The 27168-nt window shown below is 39.9% G+C and overlaps 1 protein-coding gene across 1 annotated transcript in view; it reads left to right on the forward strand.

Moving 5' to 3' along the window:
• The first annotated feature begins 2219 nt into the window (after positions 1–2219).
• The window catches only part of LOC119773719 (CD81 antigen-like), a 37253-nt gene continuing 12304 nt past the window's right edge, over positions 2220–27168 (forward strand). The window contains exons 1-2 of the mRNA XM_038270839.1: positions 2220–2401; positions 18195–18309. Of these exons, the coding sequence (XP_038126767.1) occupies positions 2336–2401; positions 18195–18309 (181 nt within the window). The 5' untranslated portion in view covers positions 2220–2335. The remainder of the gene's footprint in view (positions 2402–18194; positions 18310–27168) is intronic.

A 27168-nucleotide genomic window follows, 5' to 3' on the forward strand; every position in this document is an offset into this window, starting at 1 on the left:
GTCATCATCATCATGGGTTCATCGTCATCATCATCATGGGTTCATCGTCATCATCATCATAGGTTCATCGTCATCATCATCATGGGTTCATCGTCATCATCATCAGCATCGTCGTCGTCATCATCAGCATCGTCGTCATCATCATCAGCGTCGTCATCATCATCAGCATCGTCATCATCAGCATCGTCATCATCAGCATCGTCGTCATCATCAGCATCGTCGTCATCATCATCATGGGTTCATCGTCATCATCATCATGGGTTCATCGTCATCATCATCAGCATCATGGGTTCATCGTCATCATCATCAGCATCGTCGTCATCGTCGTCATCATCAGCATCGTCGTCATCATCAGCATCGTCGTCATCATCAGCATCGTCGTCATCATCAGCATCGTCGTCATCATCATCAGCATCGTCGTCATCATCATCAGCATCGTCGTCATCATCATCAGCATCGTCGTCATCATCAGCATCGTCGTCATCATCATCATGGGTTCATCGTCATCATCATCATCATCATGGGTTCATCGTCATCATCATCATCATCATGGGTTCATCGTCATCATCATCATCGTCACCATGGATTCATCGTCATCATCATCATCGTCACCATGGATTCATCATCGTCATCATGGGTAAGTTTTCGTCGTCGTCGTCGTCGTCGTCGTCGTCATCATCAGTAGTAAGTTTCAGCGTCAACCGTGGTCACCATCCTCATCAACAACCTGGCACGGTAAGTTGTTCGCAAACCTTCTCAGCATTTCACTACGCACACTTTATTCTGTCCCTAGCGTATGCCCCACGAGCATACGGACCTTCCGGCCTCTACCTCGGTTTTTGGGGGGAACATCCCTATTCTCACTCATCTACTCATGCATGTTAAAGCATAATTCAGCACGAATGTTCCTGCCGAGGTCTGAGTGCCAAAGACTATACTTTCTATCAATAAATTCTTCTAATTATCTTTTCTCTCTGTGTGAGTTTTTCAGATTGAAATGAAGCTCTAGCGGAAGTTCAATTGAAGAAACTCTGACTTACCTCCATCAATCAGAAGCTGATCCGTCTCTGAAGCGAGGCAATCAGCTTCGAACTACTCCACCATGAAGCCAATCAGCGTCCTGCCTCCACTTTATAAACTCCCTCAAATCTCACCCCAGCCGCTATCCTGCAATCGCATGTCGGATTTCGATTCAGACGACAATTCACCCACCTCCATCCCCTTCCCCGCCATCGCAGCTGAATCGTCCTCCATGACACGACTTCACCTCAACCTCACCAGAGAGTATTAATCCCAGTTGTCACCATCCCCTGTCTCATCGCATTGGTCCGGCAGAAGACCACCATGTTGAGCCCGGTTCTGCCAGAGGTTTCTTCCCAAAGGGGGAGTTTTTCCTCTCCACTGTCGCTTCATGCTTGCTCATCATGGACAGTTCCCGAGTCTCTGAGTGAAGCCTGGCATCAGCTCCCTCAGTCTTCTAGTCCCACAATTCTGCTCAGCAGATCACCTTGTCAACCAGCTCCGATCAAACCACCACCAGTTTCAGGCCGGGGGGGAACATCCCTATTCTCACTCATCTACTCATGCATGTTAAAGCATAATTCAGCACGAATGTTCCTGCCGAGGTCTGAGCGCCAAAGACTATACTTTCTATCAATAAATTCTTCTAATTATCTTTTCTCTCTGTGTGAGTTTTTCAGATTGAACTTAATTCTCGTAATTTCACGACTTTATTCTCAAAATGTTACGACTTTATTCTTGTAATTTTATGACGTTATTCTCATAATTTTACAACTTAATTCTCATGATTTCATTACTTTTTTCTTAAAATGTTGCGACTTTATTCTCATAATTTTACGACTTTATTCTAGTAATTTCATGACTTTATTCTCAAATGTTACGACTTTATTCTTGTAATTTTATGACTGTATTCTCTTAATTTTACAACTTTGTTCTCGAAATAGAACAAAAAAAATAAATAAATGTAATATGTCTAATACTCCTTCCTAAAATCTTATGTTTAGTTATGTACTAAAGGATGTTGGCTCCTTTGGAACCCCACATAATAAACTCCATTTGATTCACTGTCTTCATTTCAGAGTCCATTGCTGCTAAAGGCCACTCCTTTCTGTCCCAGCCAATAATCAGATTACAAAGAGAGGAGGAGGAGGAGGAGGAGGAGGAAGAGGAGGAGCAGGGTGTCGCCTCCCTCTGTCTCCCTCCCTCCTCCCTCCAGTCGGGTCTGTTTTCTACAGTCTAGCTTCATCCCGTTATTCGGACCGTATTCCCTCTAATAAACAGCTGCGCTGCGCACTGCTCGTATTATCCGACCACCATGGGAGTCGACGGCTGCACCAAAGTCATCAAATATGTTCTGTTTCTGCTGAATTTCTTATTCTGGGTGAGTAACCCGCCGCTGCTGCTGCTGCCATGCAGGGCCTGCCTCTCTCTGTCTGTTTAGAAATAAAAGCTGCTTCTGGACCCCACGTCACGTCACGTCCCTCCACGTCTCAACATTCACTCGGATTATTTTAGCCCTATTTTTTTTTTTTTTAGGTCAGTGGGGATAAAGCAGAATAGACAGGCTTTTTAAAGTCGCTTGCTGGTTAAAGCAGAAGCCAGGAGGATTTTTTATTTCTTTAATTAGTAGTGGGGGGGTGGGGGGCTTCAGTAAATATATTTCTGCAGAGCTGCCGTCACCAACCCACCGCTATAAGTTAAACAAACATCTCGCTGGTTGTGTTTAAAATCTGCTGCTTTTAAAGGTTTCAGGTCCTGCTGGTTCTGGAGAAAAGATTTGTTTAGATTTTATCCTCCGCCCAACATGTGTGAGAGCGCCTGCTCTGCTTTTAGTACCTTGTGGGGACATTTTCTCAGCATTTGCCAAATGGGGACCAGATTAGTGGCCCCATGGGAGGGGGGGTTAAATCGGTAAATAGATTTTTTTTTTTTCTTAAAGTACTTTTGTACTTCAATTGAGGAGGTAAGTGAGACATTTTGCCAATGGAACAAGAAAATGTACATCTAAAATAAGAAAAAACAATTATATTGCCTTATTTCAAGTGCATATAATCTAATTATCTTATTTTAAGAGTAAAAATACTCATTCCGTTGGCAAATCATCTTATTTGCCTACTTAAATTAAGGGGAAATACACTTAATTAAAGATTTTTTAACTAATTTCTAGATTGTTTTTGCAGTGGAAAGGCTTTGTCTTATGCAGAAGGTCTCCAATAATGTTAATCAGCAGATTTTTCTGACTAGATTCCCTTTTATGAATGGAAAAATGCATTTTTGCTCTTTTGGCATTGTGCCAAAATGATATTTTCACTTGGCACACTGCCTACTGTAATTAGTCCAGATTTGCTTCACTTCACTGGGAAAAAACTGATATCTAGATAAGTCATTTTTTCTTAAAATTATAGCGTTTGTTCTCAGATTAAGGAGGCAAAAGAGACATTTTGCCAATGGAACAGGACAATGTACACTTAAAATTAGAAAAAAAAACAATTGGATTGTCTTATTTCAAGTGCATTTGATCTAATTATCTTATTTTAACAGTAAAAATACTCATTCCATTGGCAGATCACCTTATTTATCTACTCAAATTAAGAGTAAATACACTTAATTTAAGAAATTGTGACTTGTTTATAGATTGTTTTCGCATTGTTTAGTTTCAGTTTGAATTAGGCCATAGAGATGAATGTAAGTCAACAAAGATCCTCATAAAGATAGCATAACACAACATGTCTGTGTGGGTGTGTGCTGGTGGGGAAAGGGGGGGGGGAGGGTGTTTCCACTTGGTGAGTCAAAGCCTTGTGCTCAGTAAATGAATCATGGAAACATGTGATGGAGCTACATCTTCGCCGCTTTCTTGCCTTTCTGCGGTTTAACTTTCTGAGCTGCTTTTTTTCCCCCCTTTTTTTTTTCAACTTCCTGAAGTTTTTACTCCAAATTGTTTTCAGTTGCCCGGTCTACAAGCGGGACACCTGATGGACAAACTGTGGTAAACACAAGTGGTTGTTGTTTATTAAGTCTGTTACAGGCTGCAGGAGGCTTTGCCATGACAACAACAGAAAAAGGTTATGATTAATGATAAATGGAGTAACTATTTAGACCCTGGTTTATACTCAGAAACCAGGTCGTCTGCTTGTGTGTGTCGCAGTTAATGCAGTGGCGTCATGGTGCGGTAAGCCTAGCGCCATTCTCCCCGCTTTACAAGCAAAATCAATGGGAACTACTAGATACATCTGCAATCAACAACAATTAGTGAAGATTTCCAGAGGACTTCACCATTGAAATTCACCAGAGCTATAGTGAAACTGACAATGCCCACGTGCATGGAATACATCTGGTAAAAGTGGAAAAAAAAAAAAAAAAAACGTGTAATATGTAGCCAAAATTTGGAAGAATTCAAATGAAAATTACTCTTAATTAAAAACACTTATAATTTATCGAACAGTATTTAATAAATTCATATTTAAAGTACTTTCAGATGCTCCTGCCCACATTAGATTGACATAGCGACACAGAGGCTGAAATCTGATTGGACAAAAAATATATTAACCAAGAGAAACGCCACAAAATTAAAAGAATGGATTGTTTGGAATAAATTAATACAGTTGGATAGAAGAAAATTACATTTTAGGTTATCGGTTATTGTTTCTGATTGATTTTAGGCCAGCAGAGAAGGCCCTGACCACCACTGCTTAATGTTTTATTTTTAATGCAGGATAGTGACTGTATACTGCAGGTACAGCCTTCCAAAGACCAATAAACCTGCATTTCTAAAGAAACTTTAACGATGACAATAAAATGTCGCCCATAAAAAAAAAAAAACAACATAAAACAATAAATAAAGCGGACCTTGAATCTGTTGTGCATAAAAAAAAAAACTCTTGAGTGAAAACAGAACAAATCCCAAGACAGTAAATGTTTTTTTAAAACCTTTTTAATGTCATTATAAACTGATTATTTTGATCCTGCTTTAATATATTTATCAGTAAACTGTAGAGATGCACCGATCCGATAACTGCTCCAATATGGACTAATTAGCTGGATCAGGTATCGATCATTTGATATCGGAGATCCATTCCAGCACAATTTACCTGGAACTGTTATTTCTTTTTTTTTGCTCCTTATTTTTTCATAAATAATATGAAGTAGATTTATATTTGTGTTCATTTTCTACCCTTTTTTCTTTAACAATGTTTATATCAAGGCTAAAGAATTGACTTGCATGGGAAGATATATGCCTCCTTCAGCCAACATAATCTGTCACGCATCACTTTGACTTTTGTTCTAAAAACCTATTTAAGGTCAAACCGAGCTTCCTTATTATAAACAAGTAGTTATTTCTGTCAACAGCTGAAGCCCTGGAGCACAAAGGTGAAGAATAAGGAGATATGATCAATAGTTTGATGATAATATTGGTTAGAAGTGATAAGCAGCGTTTTATGACTGCCAGGCTTCCTTTCATTCAGCTTACCAGTTTGTCGAGTTAACTTTAAACCCATGGGTACATTTGATCCAATCAAGTTAATTTTACTTTACGTTGAGTTTGCTGTTTTTCTCCCATTCAGTTACAGCCTGCAGTTCCTGAAGTAGGCGTTAATGAGTTCTCCATGGTTAAAGTCAGATACGTACACTATAGAATCATCTGCATACATCACAGCTGTTTCTTTTTTCAAATATAAAGGGAAATAATTAAAGGAAAAGTCTGGTCACATTCAGAATACGAACTTCTGAAAGGCTTACCGCACCGTGACGTCAGCGCCGGAAGATGTCAGGAGTGAGGTGTTACTATATTTGGGCAAAAATGGCCGCTCCCAGACTCGGTCATCGCCGAAAATTATTGTTTTTATTTTTTTACTGATTAACTCAAAATTCATTAAATCACAGCAAACATATTAGTTTTAGGCATAGATAATCATCCATTGAATCATCTCTTCCTTGCTGACCGGACTTTTCCTTTAAATAAAAATGAAAACAAAATGGGCCCAAAGCAGCTGCCTTGGGGAACTCCACAGGAAATAGATTTAATCATTGAGAAGCTGATATTATAAAACACATTCTGTTTCCTGTTAGATAACTGAAGCCGTAACATTTACACTTCTCCAGTGAAAGCTGATATTTTAGGTGGAGATGGGTGTTTGTTGTGGCAGCTTTTAGTTGCTACTGTTTCACAAGAAATGCCAAATACTGACTCACATGTAGGAAGTGGTTCACCGCTGTTTTTGGCTCGGTACTTCAGAGTAACCGGGCTCTTATTCTACACTTGAGATATGCAATGAGACCATGTGCCTGGAAAGAAGGGGAGGGATGGGTGGAGACCCACGTTCCAGAGGGGAAACCTTTAGTCATCCTCTCCTATTGTAGAACGACTAAAAAAAAACATGGGGAATCCTGTTTGGACGTTTTGAGCTCAATTAAGTTTTCATTTTCATTCAGTCCAGCGCCTTTGTGCAAAGAGAAAATAAATCACTACGTTCACACTCGATTATTTATGAGAAAAAACACTTTGATTTATGTGGCCGTCTTTTTCAGTAGAAGAAAAAGAAACAATCAAGCTTAGTTTGCACTTTTGTACTAATCAAGTTTTGATGACTTTTACATTATGGACCTATTATAGGCGCTGAAAATCATTTTCCCTCAAAGGCAGATGTAAGCTACTTTCAATGTGTTTTCCATTTTTCACCAGACAAACAGGAATGGACAGCATTACCAGCACTTGGGTCAAATTGGACTGAGTGCTGCTAATTCTATCTAGGCCCTCTACAAGGCATCATCATCATCATCATCATCAATGGAACTTCTTTGAAGGGCTGATAGAAGCTTCTGTTACTGCCCTCAACACTTCCTTCGTCTTTGACGGTCTCTAGTGCCCCACGCTGAGGTCCCTGCTCTGTCCCATTCAAAAAATAGACATGCTGACATCAGGGATGCTAATAAATGATTTCACATCAAACTCAAAAAGCACCTAAAAAGTCCCACTAAACAAACATGAGACCAAGAAACCCAAAAAAGAGTAATAGCAAAATTAAGATATGGAGTTAAAGTTGTTCCATTATTGTTGCAAAAATGTTTTATAAATGTCAATTTGAGAAAAAAAGGCAATCCAGAAATAACACTTAAAAAAAAAGCTTTTCAACGTAAGTTTATATTACATGTTATTATTATTTCCTCTTTTAAATCACATTTATGCAGATTTTATATTTTCAAATTTTATCCGTCAAATTTCTGTTTTTTTTTTTTTTTATAGTTTTTTTACGATTTGCATTCTTTTCTGACTGCTTTTCCCAGATATGTTTCTCTTTATTTGTCAATGTGTTCATCTAGAGCGGGCTTTTGTATTTGGCCTGAAGTAAAGAGAATGCGATCTGTAAATTGGGAGCTAAAAAATGCAATTACTAAAACCTGATCTAAAAAAGAAATTTGTAAACCAATTGAATAAATACATAAAATGATAAAAGTTGAATCAATTCCCAGCCCTAATTTAAAGATATCATAATCAAGGGTGTGAATTTGCAAGAATGTCAGCGATACGATATATATATCATGATAATACATGTATCACAATACAATTTAGCCAGATATGATAACAAGGACGATATATTGGGATTTCTGTAATAATCTAAAAAAGCTTGGCAGGTCTTGTTTTAGCTCTGCTGCAGCTGGTGCAGAAGCACAGAAAGCAGCTCTTAGGTGGAGCGCTGCCAACTAGTGTCAGTTATATAAATTAGAGACGATGGAATGGATTTTTGTCTTAAAATATATATTTAAGATCCATTCAGCTGGATTTTATTTGGTACTAATATCGTCTAATGTAATATCACGAATAGGGGTGAGTATCGGCATGTGTGTTGTAAAGCAATACGTGTCACAATACTTGGGTCACGATGCGATATTATCACGATATTTTAATATCACTATATAACGATATTTTACGCAGCTATCAAAATGGAATGTATAGATAAAACGCAAGTTCTGAATATCTTCATTTGAATCCATTTTGTTTGTGGTTTGAGTCAGTCTTCTACTATGACTCAACTACAGAAATGTTGCTGCGTCGCACAGCAACAGGGCTCCTTAGCGCTGAAATGAAAGATCGATATTATATTGGGCAGCCGAAAATCACGATATATCGCCAAATAGATTTTTTCCCACACCCCTAATCATGTTATTGGTGTATTGAATCGATATAAATAATGTCTAGTGAAATATAACTCTATTAGAATTGATTCAAATACCCTCCAATGAAACATCAGGATATTGCTGTTTTGAAGCGATACAAATATCGTTTAGTGAAATATCACATTATTGGTATTTTGAATCTATATGAATATTATCTAATCAAATATTGTGATATTTGTCAGAATCTATTCTTTTGCTTATACACCTCATCATAATATTAAGACCAGTTTAAAATAAAAAAGTGACATAGTTTCTTTTGCCACCTGAGAATCCAGGACATAACTGAAGATTTTATAAAGAATTATACTTTTTTTGTAGTTATATTTTATTATATATTATTATTTTCTGTAATTATAAGAAAATCTATCAGCCTTTTTTATGCTGACAAGCAGTGCACAGCAGAAGGTGGCATTGCATGCTCCATGTCACCAGGGAAACCCCCACAGCTCTACTTTCTCTTTCATTTATTAAAGTGATTGCAGGTTACTGGTATGTGAGGACTGAGGTCAATGGGCCACCTGTTTGCTGCTTGATAAGCTTAAAGATTAATGAAAAGCTCCAACATGGCGGATACTAACATGTCTTATTTTACGGGAAGCCCATAACCCAGTGATGCCTCACACATTAACCAACATATTTAGAGCATGATTCACTTCTAACCCTCATGTTTCCCAGACATGATGGACCCAAGTAACAAAGAACTCTGAGCGACTACAGGAAGACGTCTGAGTCTTTCAACAGATGGCGGGGGGGCCCCCCCGTCTGCCGTATTTAGTTCAACCTGAAGGCAAATCACAGCTACAGTTTATCAGATAACATCCCCTCGGTTTAATGGGTGGATGATTTAGAGAGAATAAACTAAAGATAAATAAGAGCTTGCTGAATTCACTTTCACTTTTTTTTAATCAAGTAATAAAAAAAGAGTAATGTTTCTGATGCAGGAAGGTAATGTGAAAACGTTTCCACTCTAATATGATTGAAAAGTGATGTGAGGAAAGTGTTTTTAGATGCGTGGTGTGGTGAGGAATTGTGTGGTCTTGTAGGAGACTTACAGGAACAGCAAACAGGACCCCAGCCCCCCCCAGCGTGCTCCACATTCTAGATCCCACTTCTGCAGCTGGCAGAAATAGATCTGCTGGGGGTTCAACTATGAGCTGTGCTTTGCACAGTTATAGAAAGTTTTTTTTTATTGTACCTTATTTCCAGCTTCCTTCTTGTTTTTCTCATTAGAAAAAAGAATCCCATTTTCTGCCGGGACACCTATGATATTGCTTTAACCATTTAAAGTCGTAGGGAAGTGGTTGTTCCAACCGTCGCATTTCCGAATTCTCCCAAGTGGTGCACGACTTTATATGAGTGAATAAAGTGAATGTGATTGGTCGTTTATCAAGAGGGCGGGATTGGTTTTGGCGGAAGGTTTGCAATCAAGTTTGGTTGTGGCCGATTCATCGGAAGCGTCTTGCTAACCAGTTAGCAACTTAGTGCTAGTAGGTTCCCAAAGAGAAATTCCATTGGGACCAAGCAGCACTAAAATGGTGACTTAGAAACGACACTGTCAAAGAACGCTATGGACAGAGGAAACATGCAAGAGGAGGAGAGTTTAGTGTCGGAGGTCATGGATGAGTCTCCCCCGTCATCCATTTTTTTATTTAGAGGAGGAGAACGGGATGAAGATGTTGCGGAAGAGGACACCAGGGCGGCAGAAGTTCGGTTTGGTGTAGAAGGCTTACAGCCGTACATGTTTGAGCCCTTGCCTCGCAACGCTGCCAGTTCTGTTAGCTCTACGCCTGCTGAAGACACAGACGTCCATATGAATCAAGATGCTATGACTGAAAAAATTGATTGACATATGACCGTTGATATATGATTGGCCGAATTTAGGTGTTCAGGCTGATGTAAAACTAACTGGCCTGCAGAAGATAACGAAAAAAAAACAACACAGATTTTAAGACAGAATTTTTTTTTAAATAGAAATTTTCTAAGTTTTGGGACAATATAGTCTCATAAAGAGTACACATATATACATGTTTAAGCCAGAATGATTTGACATTTAAATTTGACTTCCCTACGACTTTAAAACCAAGTATTTAATACTTGAGTTTTCGAGACTTCTGCACCATCAGTTTGACATTTTTCTTCTTAAAAAAAACCCTGACTTACACAATCACACAATGCTGTGCACAGAAAATGTGTAAAGGATTATACAGAAATGCTTAATGTATCAAAATTGATTCACATAAATGCTCTAATTTCACTCGTTTAAAATTTTTTTTCTATTTCATTTTTCAGAAAATGAAGTGTCAACTCTAATTTATAAAAATAGAATTTTTCTTTCAAATATTTCACAGTCCAGGCTTTAAAAGGTTAAGTAATCAGATATTGTTGGACATGCCACGTCCAGACCACATCCTTAATCTGTTGTCCGATGTTAAACAACATTTCTCTGCATGGCATAAGGCGTGGCCGAGGAAGTAGAGGCTACGGGTCGACCCTGCAGTTCGCCTGTGTCTGCTCTGGGGAATGTGTGCAGAATGTTCAAATGCAGGAAGACTAAAACAAAACAACACAACACAGACTTTGCTCCATTAGTTGGTGAGAGGGAAAGAACCACCATTTGTCTGAGTGCTGAGAAGACATTAGATTATTTTTTAGTGTTAGAGTCTTCACAGTATTGTATTTTCAAATGTGAATTTAAATGGTGGGAAAGCTTTTTGGTTCTGAGTAGACGTAACGGCTTTAACCAACTACCAGGGCCAGATTTAGGAAATCTGAGGCCCTAGGCAAAGACAGCCAGGGGGCCCTCTGAATTGGGAAGAAAGCACATAAAACATAAACATTATACAGATACAGAAATTTTAATAAAATAGACATCCATTATTTGTCCCTTTTCTTGTTGTTTTCCTCTCTATGTTTTGTACTCAGCTGACTTTTCATGCTGTCTCAAAATGATTAAAAGATTTTTTTCCAGTCATTAACCTCACTTAGCTGATTGCTCCTTCCTGTGTTTCCAAAAAGGCGAGTAAATAAGCCAGTCCTTCTTTTCACTGTAGACTAGCCATGATCTGCTTATCTGTTCTCCATTTTTCATTCGGATGAAATAATAGCTGCATGAATCATGACAGCAGACGAGATAGAGGAGAGCAGGAGGCGGGGTTACCAATCTACTTGCTCTGGAGAGCAGAGTTCGCTGCTTTTAGATGTTGTCACCAAAGTCTCCAGTAGGAGAAAAAAGTCACTAGACTTGCCACTGGGTGCCAGGGGGTCTGAAAAGTTGCCAAATATAGCAACAAAAGTTGGCAACACTGCTCTTTGCACCCTTTGTTTTCAAATAGTTATCTGCTGTCTGTTTGGACCTTTCTGAACATGTGCAGCAAATAGACTGATCCAATATGGTGGACACTGGGGGGGGCCTGAGACACACTTAATATTATAAGCGTTCTGATGGCATTTTAGCGAAAAGATTTTTATCAAAAACATAATTAATTCGCACAAATAAGGAATAGTCCTATTAGTCCCCCAGGAACTCGGGGTCCTAGGCAACTACCTACTATTGCCTGATGGTAAATCCACCTCTACCACCTTGTAAAACAATTCAGAACAAGACAAAATATCTGCAAATGCAGATTTACAATTCTAGAAACAATCATGTTTTTCACTTAATATTAGAAATTATGTCTTAAAGCAAGATAAATAATCCAACACCTTTTTTTTTGTTTTATCTTGGTAAGAACAAAATACTTTGCAGCATGTAAACAGAAAATACTGTATTCATTAAAAGTTGGCAGAAGGTAAAGTGTTAATCTTTGAGGCTACTAACAGTCACTAAATGTTGTTTGTGGCTTTTGTTGGCCAATTCTTCTGTAGAGACATGGAGAGGTAGGGGGCATTGCAGGCAACAAAGAACCCAAACGACCACCATTCCAAAATGGCGGACCCATTTGATCACTTTGCATGTTTTCTAAGCCAAAACAAGGCTTTGTTTATTGGTCCACTCTGTAAAGCCTTGAACTCCCCACTATTTCTGACATTTTGAATTGAAAAAGCTTCTTAGATGGGAAGTGAAACAAAGTCCATTGGATTGTTTTTGAACTTTTTTGGAAAGACTATAACCTGGAAACTCAGAATCTTCACCAGCATAACGGTTTAAACTTCAGATAATTCATACAAATATATCATAGATGAGTATCAGGATTTTAAAACTCTCAAAACAGTTAACTTTTCCACTATTTTTCACTATATTCAATTGATTTGAATTGAAAATAAAATGAATTGCCCAGCCTTAATATCAATAGGTAGCCTTAATTTTTAGATAAACTTTATATTTCCTCTCATGCAGATTACTTTTAGCTGCAGGCTGCAGCTATAGGAAGCAGAATGGTTCCCAACAAGACGCTGTGTTTACATGTCAGAATGAGCCGACGGGTTTAGGTGAAATATTCTTCTGTTTAGGTGTAGTGAGACGGTAAGGCAGGCTTCTAAACTTGGATTCTTTAGACTATTTTGGGATCATTCGGCTTCTAATGCCAGTTATTGATAATCAAGCTTCATGTTTAGTTCTGGTTATCTGAAAAGTGGTGTAGGTCAACTTCTCATTGACAAAGAGGAAATAATTAAGCTCTCTTAACTGATTCATGATTTAAAAAAAGAAAGAAATTTAAGTATCTCTATTTTTCTTAAAATTAGTAAATTTCCTTTAAGTTGAGAAGGAAAGCAATACAATGTACTAAAGAAATAAGATGAATTAGATTTTATTTAAGTAAAAACTCCATTATTTTGTATCAAGTATATCTTTATCCTTTTTTTGGAAGATCGTCTTATTTACCTGCTCTAACTAGGGGTAAATTCATTCATATTAGGAACATTTGAATTATTTTCAGATTGTTTTTATTTTATTTTTTGCAGTGTTGTAGTTTTAATAACTTGGGTTTTTATTGATACCTTTGAAATCATTAAAGCTTAATTTACATAAGTGCAAGGTTATGAACGTGTAAATAACTGTGCCACAGCTTTCTAAATGGAAAGCAAAGGAACCTGTGGCTTTGATTAGTGGACGGCTCTCTGGGTCCAGACCCAACCTGATTTAAAACATTTATAAATTACCACATGTTGTTTGATGGCAGTGTCTAATTTCACTTGCTCCGCTTCTCCTGTAAATACGGTAAAGCCCACCAGAGCATCCGTCACCAGGCTACAACCGATCCAAATGATCCAATGAGCTGCATCAGTCTGGGTTGCTGCTGCTGCTACTTTTAGACACAGCAGGCAAACCTGTGGCAAGCTGGGCGATGGGAAAGAAGGAGAAGATGATGAGAAAAAGAGAGCAGAGAAAGTGTGGACTGCTGGAAGAACTGTGGTGAACTGATGAAAGAAAAGTGAAATGGTGCTCAAATATGACCCTGAACATTTAGAGGATGTTTGGTTCAACCTGCTGCTGTGAAGCAGGATTCTCCACCATGAACAGAATCAAAAATAAATATGGATCCAGGCTCAAAATGAGCACCTTGATATGTGCTTTAGAATGGCTTAGTCTCCATTCAAACCAGGTTTAAAGCCTTGCAGGGCAGCATAAAGCCCACTGCGAACATTAAGACAGAAAAAAGAAAGAATTAAAACAAACGGTCAGTTCAGGTTTTTTATTAAATAAGTTAATCAGGAAATTGTCTATAAACCAAACTGAAAGATTGTTTTTCTCTACTTAAGAAAAACACTTTAGATTTTAAAATGTTTAAAAAAGTGTTAAAATCTGTTTAAATGAACAGTTTGTAATAAAAAAATTTCTCCGGACCTTTACAGGTTGGTTTTCTTTATTTGGACCCTGGTCATTTTTAATTGGTGACCCCTGCTCTAGGAGCTAATTCGAGACCTCAGCCTACCCTGAAAGGGTAGAAAGGGTTTCAGCTGTGGCATGCAGGCCTAAGTCGTTCTACAAATGTAGATTCTGTTTGGTGATAATCGCCACATCTGCTCACACTCAACACAACCAAGTCTCCATGTTCCCACCAGACGGATCCTCTGAGAACAGATCTGAAGGCATCTGGTCTTAGTTTCTCTTCCACTTTTCCCAATCAGCCCTCAGACTACGTGTTTTTCAGTGTGTGTGTTGTTGGAGCGGTCAGCGAGGAGTTGAGGAATGGAAGCGAATGCCTCAGCTTCCAAAGCGGTCGCTCTAACGGAGCGTTAAAAGGTCCCGGCCCAGCCCAGAGTCAAACCGGGGTGTCTGTTGCTCTGGGTGTGTGTGTGGAGCTCCTGCAGAACGCTGTTTATTTGGTTGCTAGGCAGCAATTCGCAGGAGCCGTGGAATGGACCTCAGTAATGGAGACGGAGGACGGGGAGGGGATTTCTGTTTTGGTTCAACTCTATTCTCAGAAACTGCGGTCAGCCGCCTAGAAGAAGGAAAAGGTTTCATCATCCTCGCTGACAGACCAAACTCATCCCTGTCGTCCCTTGGTTCACCTCTGCTGTGAAAGTACAGCTGTGACTCACTTCTGCTGTCGGTGGAGGAGCAGCTCTCTAAAAATAAAACCTGAACATAAAATTTTAAAAGGAAGTGTCTACAGTTTTGGTTACTGATTTACATTAAACAGCTTTTTTATATTTGGAGTATCAACATATCAAAGCCAAACTAGTATTATTAGTGTATTTATCATATGGTTGCCTTATATTTCTAGTCATGATAACAATTTTGATTTACTACAACGGAGTATTACAGTACTAGTATGAGATTTTTTTTCTTCTATTTCGAGAATAAAGTCGTAACTTTACGAAAATAAAGTCGTATTATTAAGATAATAAAAGTCCTAAAATTACAAGAAACAAGTTGTATTTTATGACAACTCCTACAAGAAGCACTTTCTTCCCTAAAATGAGGAATGTGGAGCATCATGTGAAGTTATACTTTGGCTCTGGTTTGACAAATAAGGAAATCTTTTAGCACCAGCATTTAATTGGGCAGAATGTCAAAGTGGACTCAGGTTGCTGATTGGTGGAGCGTTCTTTCTGAAACGGGTTGTTACGGTAATGCTACGACTTTATTCTCGTAAGGTTACGACTTTATTCTCGTAATGCTACGACTTTATTCTCGTAATGTTACGACTTTATTCTCGTAATGCTACGACTTTATTCTCGTAATGTTACGACTTTGTTCTCGTAATGTTACGACTTTATTCTCGTAATGTTACAACTTTATTCTCGTAATGATACGACTTTAGTCTCGTAATGTTACGACTTTATTCTCGTAATGCTACGACTTTATTCTCGTAATGCTACAACTTTATTCTCGTAATGTTACGACTTTATTCTCGTAATGCTACAACTTTATTCTCGTAATGTTACGACTTTATTCTCGTAATGGTACGACTTTATTCTCGTAATGCTACAACTTTATTCTCGTAATGTTACGACTTTATTCTCGTAATGTTACGACTTTATTCTCGTAATGCTACAACTTTATTCTCGTAATGTTACGACTTTGTTCTCGTAATGTTACGACTTTATTCTCGTAATGCTACGACTTTATTCTCGTAATGTTACGACTTTGTTCTCGTAATGTTACGACTTTATTCTCGTAATGTTACGACTTTATTCTCGTAATGTTACGACTTTGTTCTCGTAATGTTACGACTTTGTTCTCGTAATTCTACGAGTTTATTCTCGTAATGCTACGAGTTTATTCTCGTAATGTTACGACTTTATTCTCGTAATACTACGACTTTATTCTTATAATATTACAACTTTATTCTCGTAATATTATGACTAAAGTCTTGTAAATTTTTTGACTGTTCTCGTTGCGACTTTATTCTCGTAATGTTATGACCTTATTTCCAAAATAGAAGAAAAAAATCCATAGCCAGGTCCTAATACTCAATCGTAGATTTACAGTCTAAAAATTCAATTAAAGTTAGGGATGATAAAACACTCATAAAATGGTTGAAATATTTTATTTTGGATATTTTTCTTCTTTCATTTTTTCCATTGCAAATTAAAAGAATGTGATTTAATGCAGTTACTATGGGATGTTAAGTGATAGAAATCTCACTCCTTTAGGTAATGAGTGTCCCTAAGAAGCCTTTTTTATATTTTTTAAATGTGTTGTTTGGGATTATCAGGCTACTGAAGACCTACTGAAGGATCATAAATGGATGGTCCTTGGCTGTTCCCATACATTTCCTTTTTAAACATCAATATTTGTACTAAAATCTTCTGCCATGATTTATGGACATTAAGATCTTAAGAGAAGCGCCATCTACTGGTCAGACCCTGTAATTGAGTGAAAGGGTGGAGTCAGTGCTGGAAGTTGGAGTGGATTTTTCTGCCATTGAGCTGGCTTTTGACTGGGAAGGGCCATTTTGAATGGCTGCTACTTTAGCTAAAAGCCTGCGTACTGCCACTGTGCATGTCCCAGTCCCTCTTCATGGTTTTTACCGTGTTGCACGTTTTAGCTGTAATAAAAGAATCAGCTTTGAATGAGACTAAACAGCTCTTCTAAAATATTCTGCCATGGTTTATGGACATTAAGATCTTAAGAGAAGCGCCATCTACTGGTCAGACCCTGTAATTTAGTGAAAGGGTGGAGTCAGAGTAAAAAAACAAGCGAGAGGGGGGGGTCACTTCAGTGGCTGGAAGTTGGAGGGGATTTTGCTGGGAGTTGCAGAGAAGTGGGCCGCCATTCGGCTGATTGACTGGGGAGACCAGTTTTTTTTCACCCTCATCTTCCTCCGTTTTCGCACAAACTTGCCCCTTGGGTTTTTCCACTTCCTCACCACCTCGGCCGTATCTACACCCACAGCGAGTTTGTGATTGTCCCTCTTGCTTTGTGGTGTGGAATAACAGCGCAGACCGCGCTTTAATATTGGGCATAAATCAAAAATAAAGAAGCTCACTGCTGCGGGAGGATAACCAGTCCCGGGACTGATGCTGTATGAGCTGAGGCATGAGGCTGGACACCTGAAGCTTCACAGAGACCTGAAGCTCTGCTGAGGGAGCAGGAAGCAGCAGCAGCTGCCTTTTAAAGAATCAGCTACTGAGGCAGAGGCTGAAAGGACAGTGATGCTCAGCAGGCTGGGGTCCGCCATGTTATAAAGAAAACACCATCTTGCATTTTTTTAAGGTTTTTTTTTTAGGTCTGGTGCATCTGTGGCCAGATCCAGTCCTCAGATCTGTTCACTAACAAGGCTAATGTCTGGACCCGCTGGGAATATTCCCATGATGCTTATACCACCCCCCCATTCGTGACTTCCTTTAGTGAGAAAGATGGACACGATAGACGCTCTCCAAGGCGCCATTAAGGCGGATTCATTCTGAACGGGTTTAGGTTTTGATTCAACAGCAGGATCTTTTTCCTCATTTCGTCTGATTCTGCGTGTCCGAACGTCAATATGTTTGTATTTTTAATTACTGCTGTTTGGAGGTAAATCTTTCAGCCAATGGAAGGTTTTAGAGTCTGAGTTGCAGTTTAATCCTCAGTTTAAAGATTTAATTACTAACTTATCTCAATAATCAGTTTAACACATATATCCTATAAAATACATGAAACTTATATCATATTAATAATATATGAAGTGATTATTTTTTTCTGTTATTGTTGCAGCGAAGAACATGTTTGAAATAAAATAAGAAAAAATACAGAAATAAAACTTCCTAATTAAAAAAAAAGCGTTGAAAGTAACTTTGCTGTTTTGTCAGATTTTATTGTATCATTTTATTTTCCTTTTTTATGATTTTTTTTTTTATCAGATTTTATTTATGTATTTTTATTTATTTATATATTTATTTCCAGTTTTAAAACATGTTATCTTCCAAAGGTAGTGGAATAAAAATCCCTCCTTAATATTACATATAAAGGGATGGGTTAGATGCAGAGAGTGTATTTCTCCAGTGTGAGATCAATAAAGTTCAATTATTATTATTCATTTCCCTGGATTGTCTGAACTGAAGTTGTTTATTCATTCATCATTTCATCAGTTGGCGCTTTGTCACTAAGCTTCCTGTGTTTTCTCTTGCAGCTCGTTGGAGGTTTGATCTTGGGCGTGGCCCTTTGGTTGAGACATGATCACCAGATCAGCAGCCTGATGGAGGTTCAGCTAAATGGAACTCAGCCCCCCACCTCCTTCTACACCTGTACGTATGCCGTCTGCATGTCTGCTTCCATCCTCACGCCACATCTCCTCTATCAAACGCTGCTAAATATTCGCTTTAAAGGAAAAGTCAGTTCAGCAAAGAATAACCAATGGATCATTATTTATACCTAAAACTAATACGTTTGCGGTGTTATTCACGCATTATTCAGTAAAAAATAAAAACAATTCTCACTCCTGCCATCTTCCGGCAGTGATGTCACGGTGCAGTAAGCCTAGCGCCATTCTCCCCGCTTTACAAGCAAAATCAATGGGAACTACTAGACACATCTGCAATCAACAACAATTATTGAAGATTTCCAGAGGACTTCACCATTGAAATTCACCAGAGCTATAGTGAAACTGAAAATGCCCACGTGCATGGCAGCTGGATGTTAGAATACATCGGGTAAAAGTGAAAAAAAAAGTTATTTCACCTTTCCGATTGATGATCCTCTACGGACGGGTTCGTGGTTGGGTTGCCAACTTGAAGAAGGGTTGCAAACTTGAAGAGTTACAACTTTCCTACTTGCTTTTTTTCCCTTTGGTCCTTCTTTATCCTATCTTTTAAATCTCTGCTTTTGTCTCCTTGAACCCCAGTCGGCCTCAGCAGATGGCCGCTCACACTGAGCCTGGTTCTGCTGGAGGTTTCTTCCTGTTAAAGGGAGTTTTTCCTCTCCACTGTCGCTACAAGCATGCTTGGTTTGAGGGATTGCCTTCCAGTCAATGAGTCGATGCAATCAGCTGGTTTTCCTTAGATAGAACTATAAATGAATCTGACTGGATGATCTGGTGAACTGTAAAGTGCCTTGAGATGATGTGTGTTGTGAATTGGCGCTATAGAAAGAAACTGAAATTAATATTATAATGGATAAAATGAAAAACAAATCAATACTTATCTATATTCACTGATTATGTAATGCCGGGTTCTTACTGAAGGCTTTTTAAACCCCTGGGGCCTCAGCTTTGCATACAAAGTCTATAGTGGACGCGAAGATCGCATTTCCTTTTTTTGTTGAAGGAAAGTAGCAGCTCTGATCTCTGGCAAAGATTCACGGCTCAAGTAGGAAGAGCTGAGCACAATGTTGGATAGAGGAAAACAGCCGAAACATTGGAAACATATTATTCCTCCTGAGTCACCCAGGTTGGGGGGGTTTCCTGGCCCTCTGACGCCTTTAGTACCAAGCCAGTTAAGGTTTTAAGGACTTTTACGATATTTTTCCTGAACCCCATCCCCCATTTTACTCCTTAGATTACCGGCTGACTTCTCAGCACTTTTTCACAAAGTAAAACTCTTACTTAAGTCGTTTCTGAACCGTGGGGCTCAGTGACCATCTCCCTCCCCCAGATGCGGGGGACTCCTTGGCTAAATGTGTGGTCAGGAAGAACGACAGAAATGTGCTGCTGGCAAATGAGACATTGTGGGATGAGATGAGACAAACATGGAGCCTGACGTTTAAGGAGTGTTTCCAGGACCCCTCTGTGGAGGTCTGAGCTGGGGGTCTCACCCTGATCTTCGGCTGGGTGTGAGCCGTACTAACAGCCAGCACGCCACCGATCACATGAATCCGTTTGCCGTCAGCCTCCCTGTCGTTTGTTCGCGTCTCCGTCGTCAGGCGGGAGGACGAGGAAGAGAGGAAGGGGGGGGGGGTCCTGAAAGGCAGGGCCGTTTGTTCTTTAAGGCAGCATAGCTGTGGTTGGTTTTAAAAGCCACTTTGTGATTTTTTTTTTTCCTTCGCTGATTGCATCCTGACCATTACATAAAGCTTCCCCCTCTTTCCTAAGATGGGGGGAGGAAAAAAATTCATCAGTATAGGAAAAAATTCCTCACTCCCCTCCTCCCTTTGCCCCTCCCCTCCCTCCTTTCCTCTGTTGGTTTCATCGCGCTGGAGCTCTCCCTCACATCCCGTCTGGTTGTGGTTACTGTTAAAGTCGCCTTATGTCCCCCCCCCTCTCATTTTCTCCATCTGCTTTTCTCCTTTTGTCTCTAAGCCCCCCCCCCCCTACTAAAACAAAACCCCTAACGACCCCCCTGTCGACCAATAAAACGCATACATTCCTAACTGACTCTGAGCGCTTTGTGAGGAACCAGCAGCAGGACGGATCTAAGCAACTGTTTCCTAATCAAACGTTTGCTTAACTTCTGGATAACTGGAACTAAGGTTAAAAAACGGGACACACTTCAGAGTTCATCACCAACTTCCTGTTTGGTCATTTTCTGCGTAATTACATCAGTTTCTTCATCAACAATGAAGCTGAAACAGCAGGTCGTTACGAGTTGCATAACCCTTAGTGGATCATAGACGATCTGTCAGCACAAGTATGTCTTTTTTTTTTTTACAATTTTGAATTTTTACAATCCTGGGTTGGAGCCCCACTCCCACTGACCGCCACTCTGAGTCCCTGTTTACATCACACTAAACAGACATGTAAAATGAGAGAACTTCTTTAGTACAAAAAGATACTTAGGTTAACTTTGCTGTTTTCTCTGATTTTATTTTATCATAGTAATTTTCATTATTTTTTTTTATATATTTTTTTGGGGGGGGTTGCTCTTTTTCAGTTTGAGTTTTACAGACTGAATCAATCACATTTGACTTCACACCCAAAACAAATGCTTCACACACACATTGACCAATAAAAATGCGTCTTCGCTCCTCACTCCAGAATAAAGCCCGCCCCTAGAAGTGAAGAGAATGTGATCTGGAAAATAATTTTTTTTTAAAAAGGATGGACAAATTTTGGAAATAATAATATGAAAAAAACATGAAAAAGAGTTTAAAAGACTAAAATTTCCAAAATAACATCTGAAAAAAATAGCAATTTGGAAAAAAATGAAATCTGAGAAACAACAAAGTTTAACTGTAAACTTAAAGTAATAGTGTTAGATGTTCTTTTTCCGGGTGGATCTTCAAAATAATTGGTCCTCCCAATTGTCAATCTGGTCATTTTCACTTACCGGTGGTAAGTCTGACACAGTGGAAAAATTACAAATCTTCTTTTGGAAAGTAAGCTTGTATAAACAATGCAAACAGCAACTTTTAAACAGAGCGTGCATGAGGAGAAATGAGCTTGTGCACGCTCTCACACGCGTTTAATAGGCGTTCTGTCTCAGGAGCGGGTACAAGGATGTGCATGCTTTTTTTTTTTTCAAGTGGAGACGACGGGTCTATCAAAAAAATCATGAAAATTCTCCCCTATACCTTTAATTAACACTTGAAATATATCACTCTGTGTGTAATATATTACACTAATTGCAATTTCTGAGTGGAATTGCTGAAATAAATCAACTTTTTCATGACAATCTAATCGTATTTCCTGTATAACACAAAACAATTTGCAGTCTGCATCTGTGATCAGTCTGCCAGCAACACGCCAACACAGCGGCTCCATGTTCCTCCTCCCCCAAATAACATAAAGCTGTGTTTCCCAAACATTTCTCGTTGGGCCTCTCTTTGGTTTACCCAATAATCCCCACTGCGACCTTTTTCAACAAAGAAATGTCAACCTCAGTAAGTTAATAATCAATAATTGCAATAAAACAACTACCATGATCTCCTTAAGATAAAAAAAATACTGCCACCATTGAAGTTCAATTATTTTTAGTGTTGTACGGATACCAATATCGGGCGGGGCCCAGATCCAGCACTAAAATGGTGGTATCAGTATCGGCAAGTATCAACAAATAGGGCACAGATACCGATTTGAGAGCCAAAAGATTATTAAACTATTGTCACCTATACCAGGTAGGCAATAAAATGTTCTACTGGATTCACTTTGTATTTGTTTGTTTTTTCCTGCTTCACAAAGGTAGGCAGCAGCTTGACAAAGCCGTGATGGCAATTATTTTACATCCAAGTAGTATGCAGTTCTTTATATATATACACACGCATATCAATTTCAAACAGGTGGTATCGGTATCGGCCGATACTGCACAACCAGGTATCGGATATCGGTGTCGGGGCCAAAAAATGGCATCGGCGCAACAATAATTATTTTAGCACCAAAATAGTTTATTTTACTACGTAAGAGAATTTACCATTAACATTGATTTATAAAAAAATAAAAAAACTCAAAATGGGTCATTAAGTCAGTTCATTTCTACCATTAGGGGGCCCCCCACTTTGGGAACCACTGACCTAAAGTGAAATACATTTTTTTTATGTCCTTGTCTTTCATTTTGATCCTTTATTTTCCAGTTGACTGTAGAGTTGCAGCACTAGTTGACTCCCTCTTTGACCAAGGAAAATGTCTTCTCTGCCGGAGGTAGTGAGGACAGGACGGTATCCTCATCCTGGCACCATAGCATTGCCTGATCTGTAAGAGTCTGTGTACCGCAGCTTCCATCGGGCTGAAACACAAAGCCACTGCTGGATTTGAATTAATAACCTGAAGTCCATCATATCTCTTCATTAGTCAAATTTGGAGCAGTAATGCTGAGATGAGCCAGTAGAGAAATGGACTTTAGCTGTGGGTAGCTTTTTTGGAGCAATTAAATAAAGTGATGGTGCTGCAATGTGGGCTGTTGCTGTTATATTAAAATCTATTCAAAAATGCTTTCTTATTTGAATTGATAAGGTTAGGTAAGGTCCCTGAGCTGCTGGCCGGCGGTGCTTCCTGTCATGTTTAATGAACAAATACTTTGTCAGTCTGTCCTTCCACATTCATTAGCAGATAATTATACAACAAAGTAGGTCATCTGAAGTTGCCAAATGATTTAGCGTCAATACAGAGCTTTTTTTTTTTTATAGTTTTTGTGTAACTCTTCGCTTATTGTGTCAGAGACCAGAAAACAGTGGTTATCCGACCATGGCTAACCGCTAATGTTGCTAACGTTACGTTCACATCAGCTGGACACTCAAGTTGAATTCTTATCGAACCCTTAGAAAAAAAGGGGGGGGGGTTTGAAAAACATTCTGAATGAGCTCCATTTAATTTTCTTTTCTCCTCAAATTATCATGATTCAAATACAACTGCAGAATAATTGTATTAGTAAAATACCAGCTTATGACTATTTAATAATGCATTTTTCTTATTTGGGGAAAATTGTGTGTCGGTTCAGTGTAAACTTGTAATTAAGGAAGAAATTAAATGTGGAGGATTTTCTCCAATTTTTTCAAAGACCTGCCCTCTCTACTTAAAAATAAATGCACATGCACAGATCTGTACCCACACCCTAGATTGGAGGCCTTCAACAGGGGGTGCGCCAAGTGTCCTCTTATTGGCCAGTGTGCTGTGTCCTCTGATTGACAAGTGTGCCGTGTCCTCTGATTGACAAGTGTGCCGTGTCCTCTGATTGACAAGTGTGCCGTGTCCTCTGATTGGCCAGTGTGCCGTGTGTCCTCTGATTGGCCAGTGCGCCGTGTCCTCTGATTGGCCAGTGCGCCGTGTCCTCTGATTGGCCAGTGTGACGTGTCCTCTGATTGGCCAGTGTGACGTTTCCTCTGATTGGCCATTGCTCCGAGTGTCCTCTGATTGGCCAGTGTGCCGTGTCCTCTAATTGGCCAGTGCGCCGAGTATCCTCTGATTGGCCAGTGCGCCGTGTCCTCTGATTGGCCAGTGCGCCGAGTATCCTCTGATTGGCCAGTGCGCCGTGTCCTCTGATTGGCCAGTGCGCCGAGTATCCTCTGATTGGCCATTGTGCCGTGTCCTCTCATTGGCCAGTGTGACGTGTCCTCTGATTGGCCATTGCTCCGAGTGTCCTCTGATTGGCCAGTGTGCCGTGTCCTCTGATTGGCCAGTGTGCCGTGTCCTCTGATTGGCCAGTGCACCGTGTCCTCTGATTGGCCAGTGCGCCGTGTCCTCTAATTGGCCAGTGCGCCGAGTATCCTCTGATTGGCCAGTGTGCAGTGTCCTCTGATTGGCTAGTGTGACGTGTCCTCTGATTGGCTAGTGTGACGTGTCCTCTGATTGGCCAGTGCGCCAAGTGTGCTCTGATTGGCCAGTGCGCCGAGTGTGCTCTGATTGGCCATTGCTCCGAGTGTCCTCTGATTGGCCAGTGCGCCGTGTCCTCTGATTGGCCAGTGCGCCGTGTCCTCTGATTGGCCATTGTGCCCTGTCCTCTGATTGGCCATTGTGCCCTGTCCTCTGATTGGCCAGTGTGCCGAGTGTCCTCTGATTGGCCAGTGTGCCAGGTTTTCTCTGATTGGCCAGTGTGCCAAGTTTTCTCTGATTGGCCAGTGTGCCAAGTGTCCTCTGATTGGCCAGTGTTCCAAGTTTTCTCTGATTGGCCAGTGCGCCGAGTGTCCTCTGATTGGCCAGTGTGCCAAGTTTTCTCTGATTGGCCAGTGCGCCGTGTCCTCTGATTAACCAGTACGCCGTGTCCTTTGATTGGCCAGTGCGCTGAGTGTCCTTTGATTGGCCAGTGCGCCGAGTGTCCTTTGATTGGCCAGTGCGCCGAGTGTCATTTGATTGGCCAGTGCGCCGAGTGTCCTTTGATTGGCCAGTGCGCCGAGTGTCCTCTGATTGGCCAGTGCGCCGAGTGTCCTCTGATTGGCCAGTGCGCCGAGTGTCCTCTGATTGGCCAGTGCGCCGTGTCCTTTGATTGGCCAGTGCCCTGTGTCCTGCGATTGGTTGGTTTCTTCACCCATGGCTTTCCTTATGTGGTTTTGGAGGTTTCTGTTGCCCCTTTTCCACTAGTACCAACTCAGAGTGAATCACTACGGGTTGATTAGCTAATTTTTCTTGGGGGGGGGAATCCATACAACATTTGTATCCTTTATATGGATCAGATACTATTTTTAATGGCTACCTTCTTGTGGTTCCAACTGTTCCAAGTTGCACTGAAGAAAAGATTTCATAGGACTGTGGCTCATTGATTGGTTAGGAGGCTGTGTCACTAGTCACAGCTGATTTTAATCATTTTTCATTCCATGCTCAGAACTTTTGATGTTTTCAAGTATTTTCACGTGTTTATTTTTTTCTTGGTTTGGTTCATGCATCATGTGGTAACAGTGGAGTGAAAATGCTTTTGGCTGTAGTTAAATTATTCTCAGAATGGCTTTTTTGTCATTGTACGGAACAGAATGAAATTTTTCCCAGGACGACCCATCCACGAGACGCTGTTAGAAAGATAACAGCTAAAATAGGGACTGATAGGGATAAAAAAAGGAGTTCTCATTCCTGCAGGGCCCAGGGTAAGGATGAATGTTTCCTCGTCTTTAACAGGAAGTCAATGACAAAGTGCTCTGTTATTCCGAAACACCAAACACGCCTGGTTCACTTTCAGCAGCGCAGTCTAGCGCTCCCTGGGAATAAAAGTGCTGCTTGTTTGGTTAACAAACTGAAGTTACTATTTGTAATATATGTAGTTCTTGTATTTAAAGGGTAAAGATCTTAACTCAAATTTGATTAAACTTTCTGAATCCCCAACGAGTTCGAACCAGAATGTAAAATTCAAGAACGTATTGATAAAACTTGTTTCATGTGAAATGTGTAACAGAAGAAAAACCAATCCCAGACTTGACTGTTGCCTGTTTTGCGGCCAGCTGCTGTAATAAGGCTGTTTACTGTTTGCCGAGCTTTGCTGCATCACAGCCTTCCTGTTAGCTTATAAAACCTGTTAAATACATCCAGGTTTTTCCAGATAGCAATAAACAAGCAGGAGGAGTCAGGCTACTTTTGCCCCTTGATCTGAACCATGCGCTTTCCTTTTTTTATACTTTTTCTTTTCTCTGGATCTACCATCTCTTTCCTGGTTTGATTTAGGTGCTGAAGGTTCGTTAAATGCTAACGTTAAAAGCAGTTTTCTACAGCCTAGATAATACCTTTTATTTATGTCACAACAGTAGATTCATATGAGGAGGAGAGGACTTCTATCTTCTCATTTTCTGAACACGCCACTGAATCTGTTAGCATTAGCCCTTAAGAGCACATGGTAAATATATGCATCATAATGCTGGTCTCTTTGTGTGAATGTTTGTACCTCAAAGGACTTTAACCAGAAGTGTTGTTTTAATGACGCGTTTTGCACATTTTGCAGTTGTGCTTCGGTTCACACTTAACATGCAAATTGAATGCAAAGTGGAAAGGCTTTAGTGTTACTGCAGTAGATGTTTGCATCTGACGGTAAGCATCAGAAACACACTTGGTGAGGAAAAGACAGAAAAAACGGTAGGAATTATTGGAACTGACCTCATCATTTCAATTTTTTACAGGGCCGTATTCAGGGAGGGATTTACTAGGGCCCCAAGTTCCTGGGGGCCCCATAAAACTCTGTTTACATGTAAGGTTAATACAATTATTCCTTATTTGTGCGCATTAATTATGTTTTTGATAAAAATACTTTTACTAAAATGCCATCAGAACGCTTATGATATTAAGTGTGTCTCAGCTCCCCCTTCAGTGTCCACCATATTGAATCAGTCTATTTGCTGCACATGTTCAGAAAGGTCCAAACAGACAGCAGCAAACCAATTGAAAACAAACGATGCAAAGAGCAGTGTTGCCAACTTTTGTTGCTATATTTGGCAACTTTTCAGACCCCTCAAGCTTCTAGACTTGACTTTGACTTGACAGTGACTTTTTTCTGCTACTGGAGACTTTGGTGACAACATCTAAAAGCAGCGAACTCTGCTCTCCAGAGCTAGTAGATTGGTAACCCTACCTCCTGCTCTCCTCTCTCTTGTCTGCTGTCATGATTCATGCAGCTATTATTTCATCCAATGAAACACGGGAAGGAACAATCAGCTAAGTGAGCTTAGTGCTTGGAAAAAATCTTTCATTCCTTTTGAGACTGCATGAAAGGCCAGCTGAGTACAAAACATAGAGGAAAACAACAAGAAAAGGGACAAGAAGAGAGGGACAAAACCTAGAACAAAAACAAATTTCCTAAATCTTCCCCTGACCATATTAGAATCAGGTT

Source organism: Cyprinodon tularosa, unplaced genomic scaffold, assembly GCF_016077235.1.
Source record: "Cyprinodon tularosa strain WSP-4 unplaced genomic scaffold, ASM1607723v1 ctg78, whole genome shotgun sequence".
Classification (NCBI taxonomy): Eukaryota; Metazoa; Chordata; class Actinopteri; order Cyprinodontiformes; family Cyprinodontidae; genus Cyprinodon; species Cyprinodon tularosa.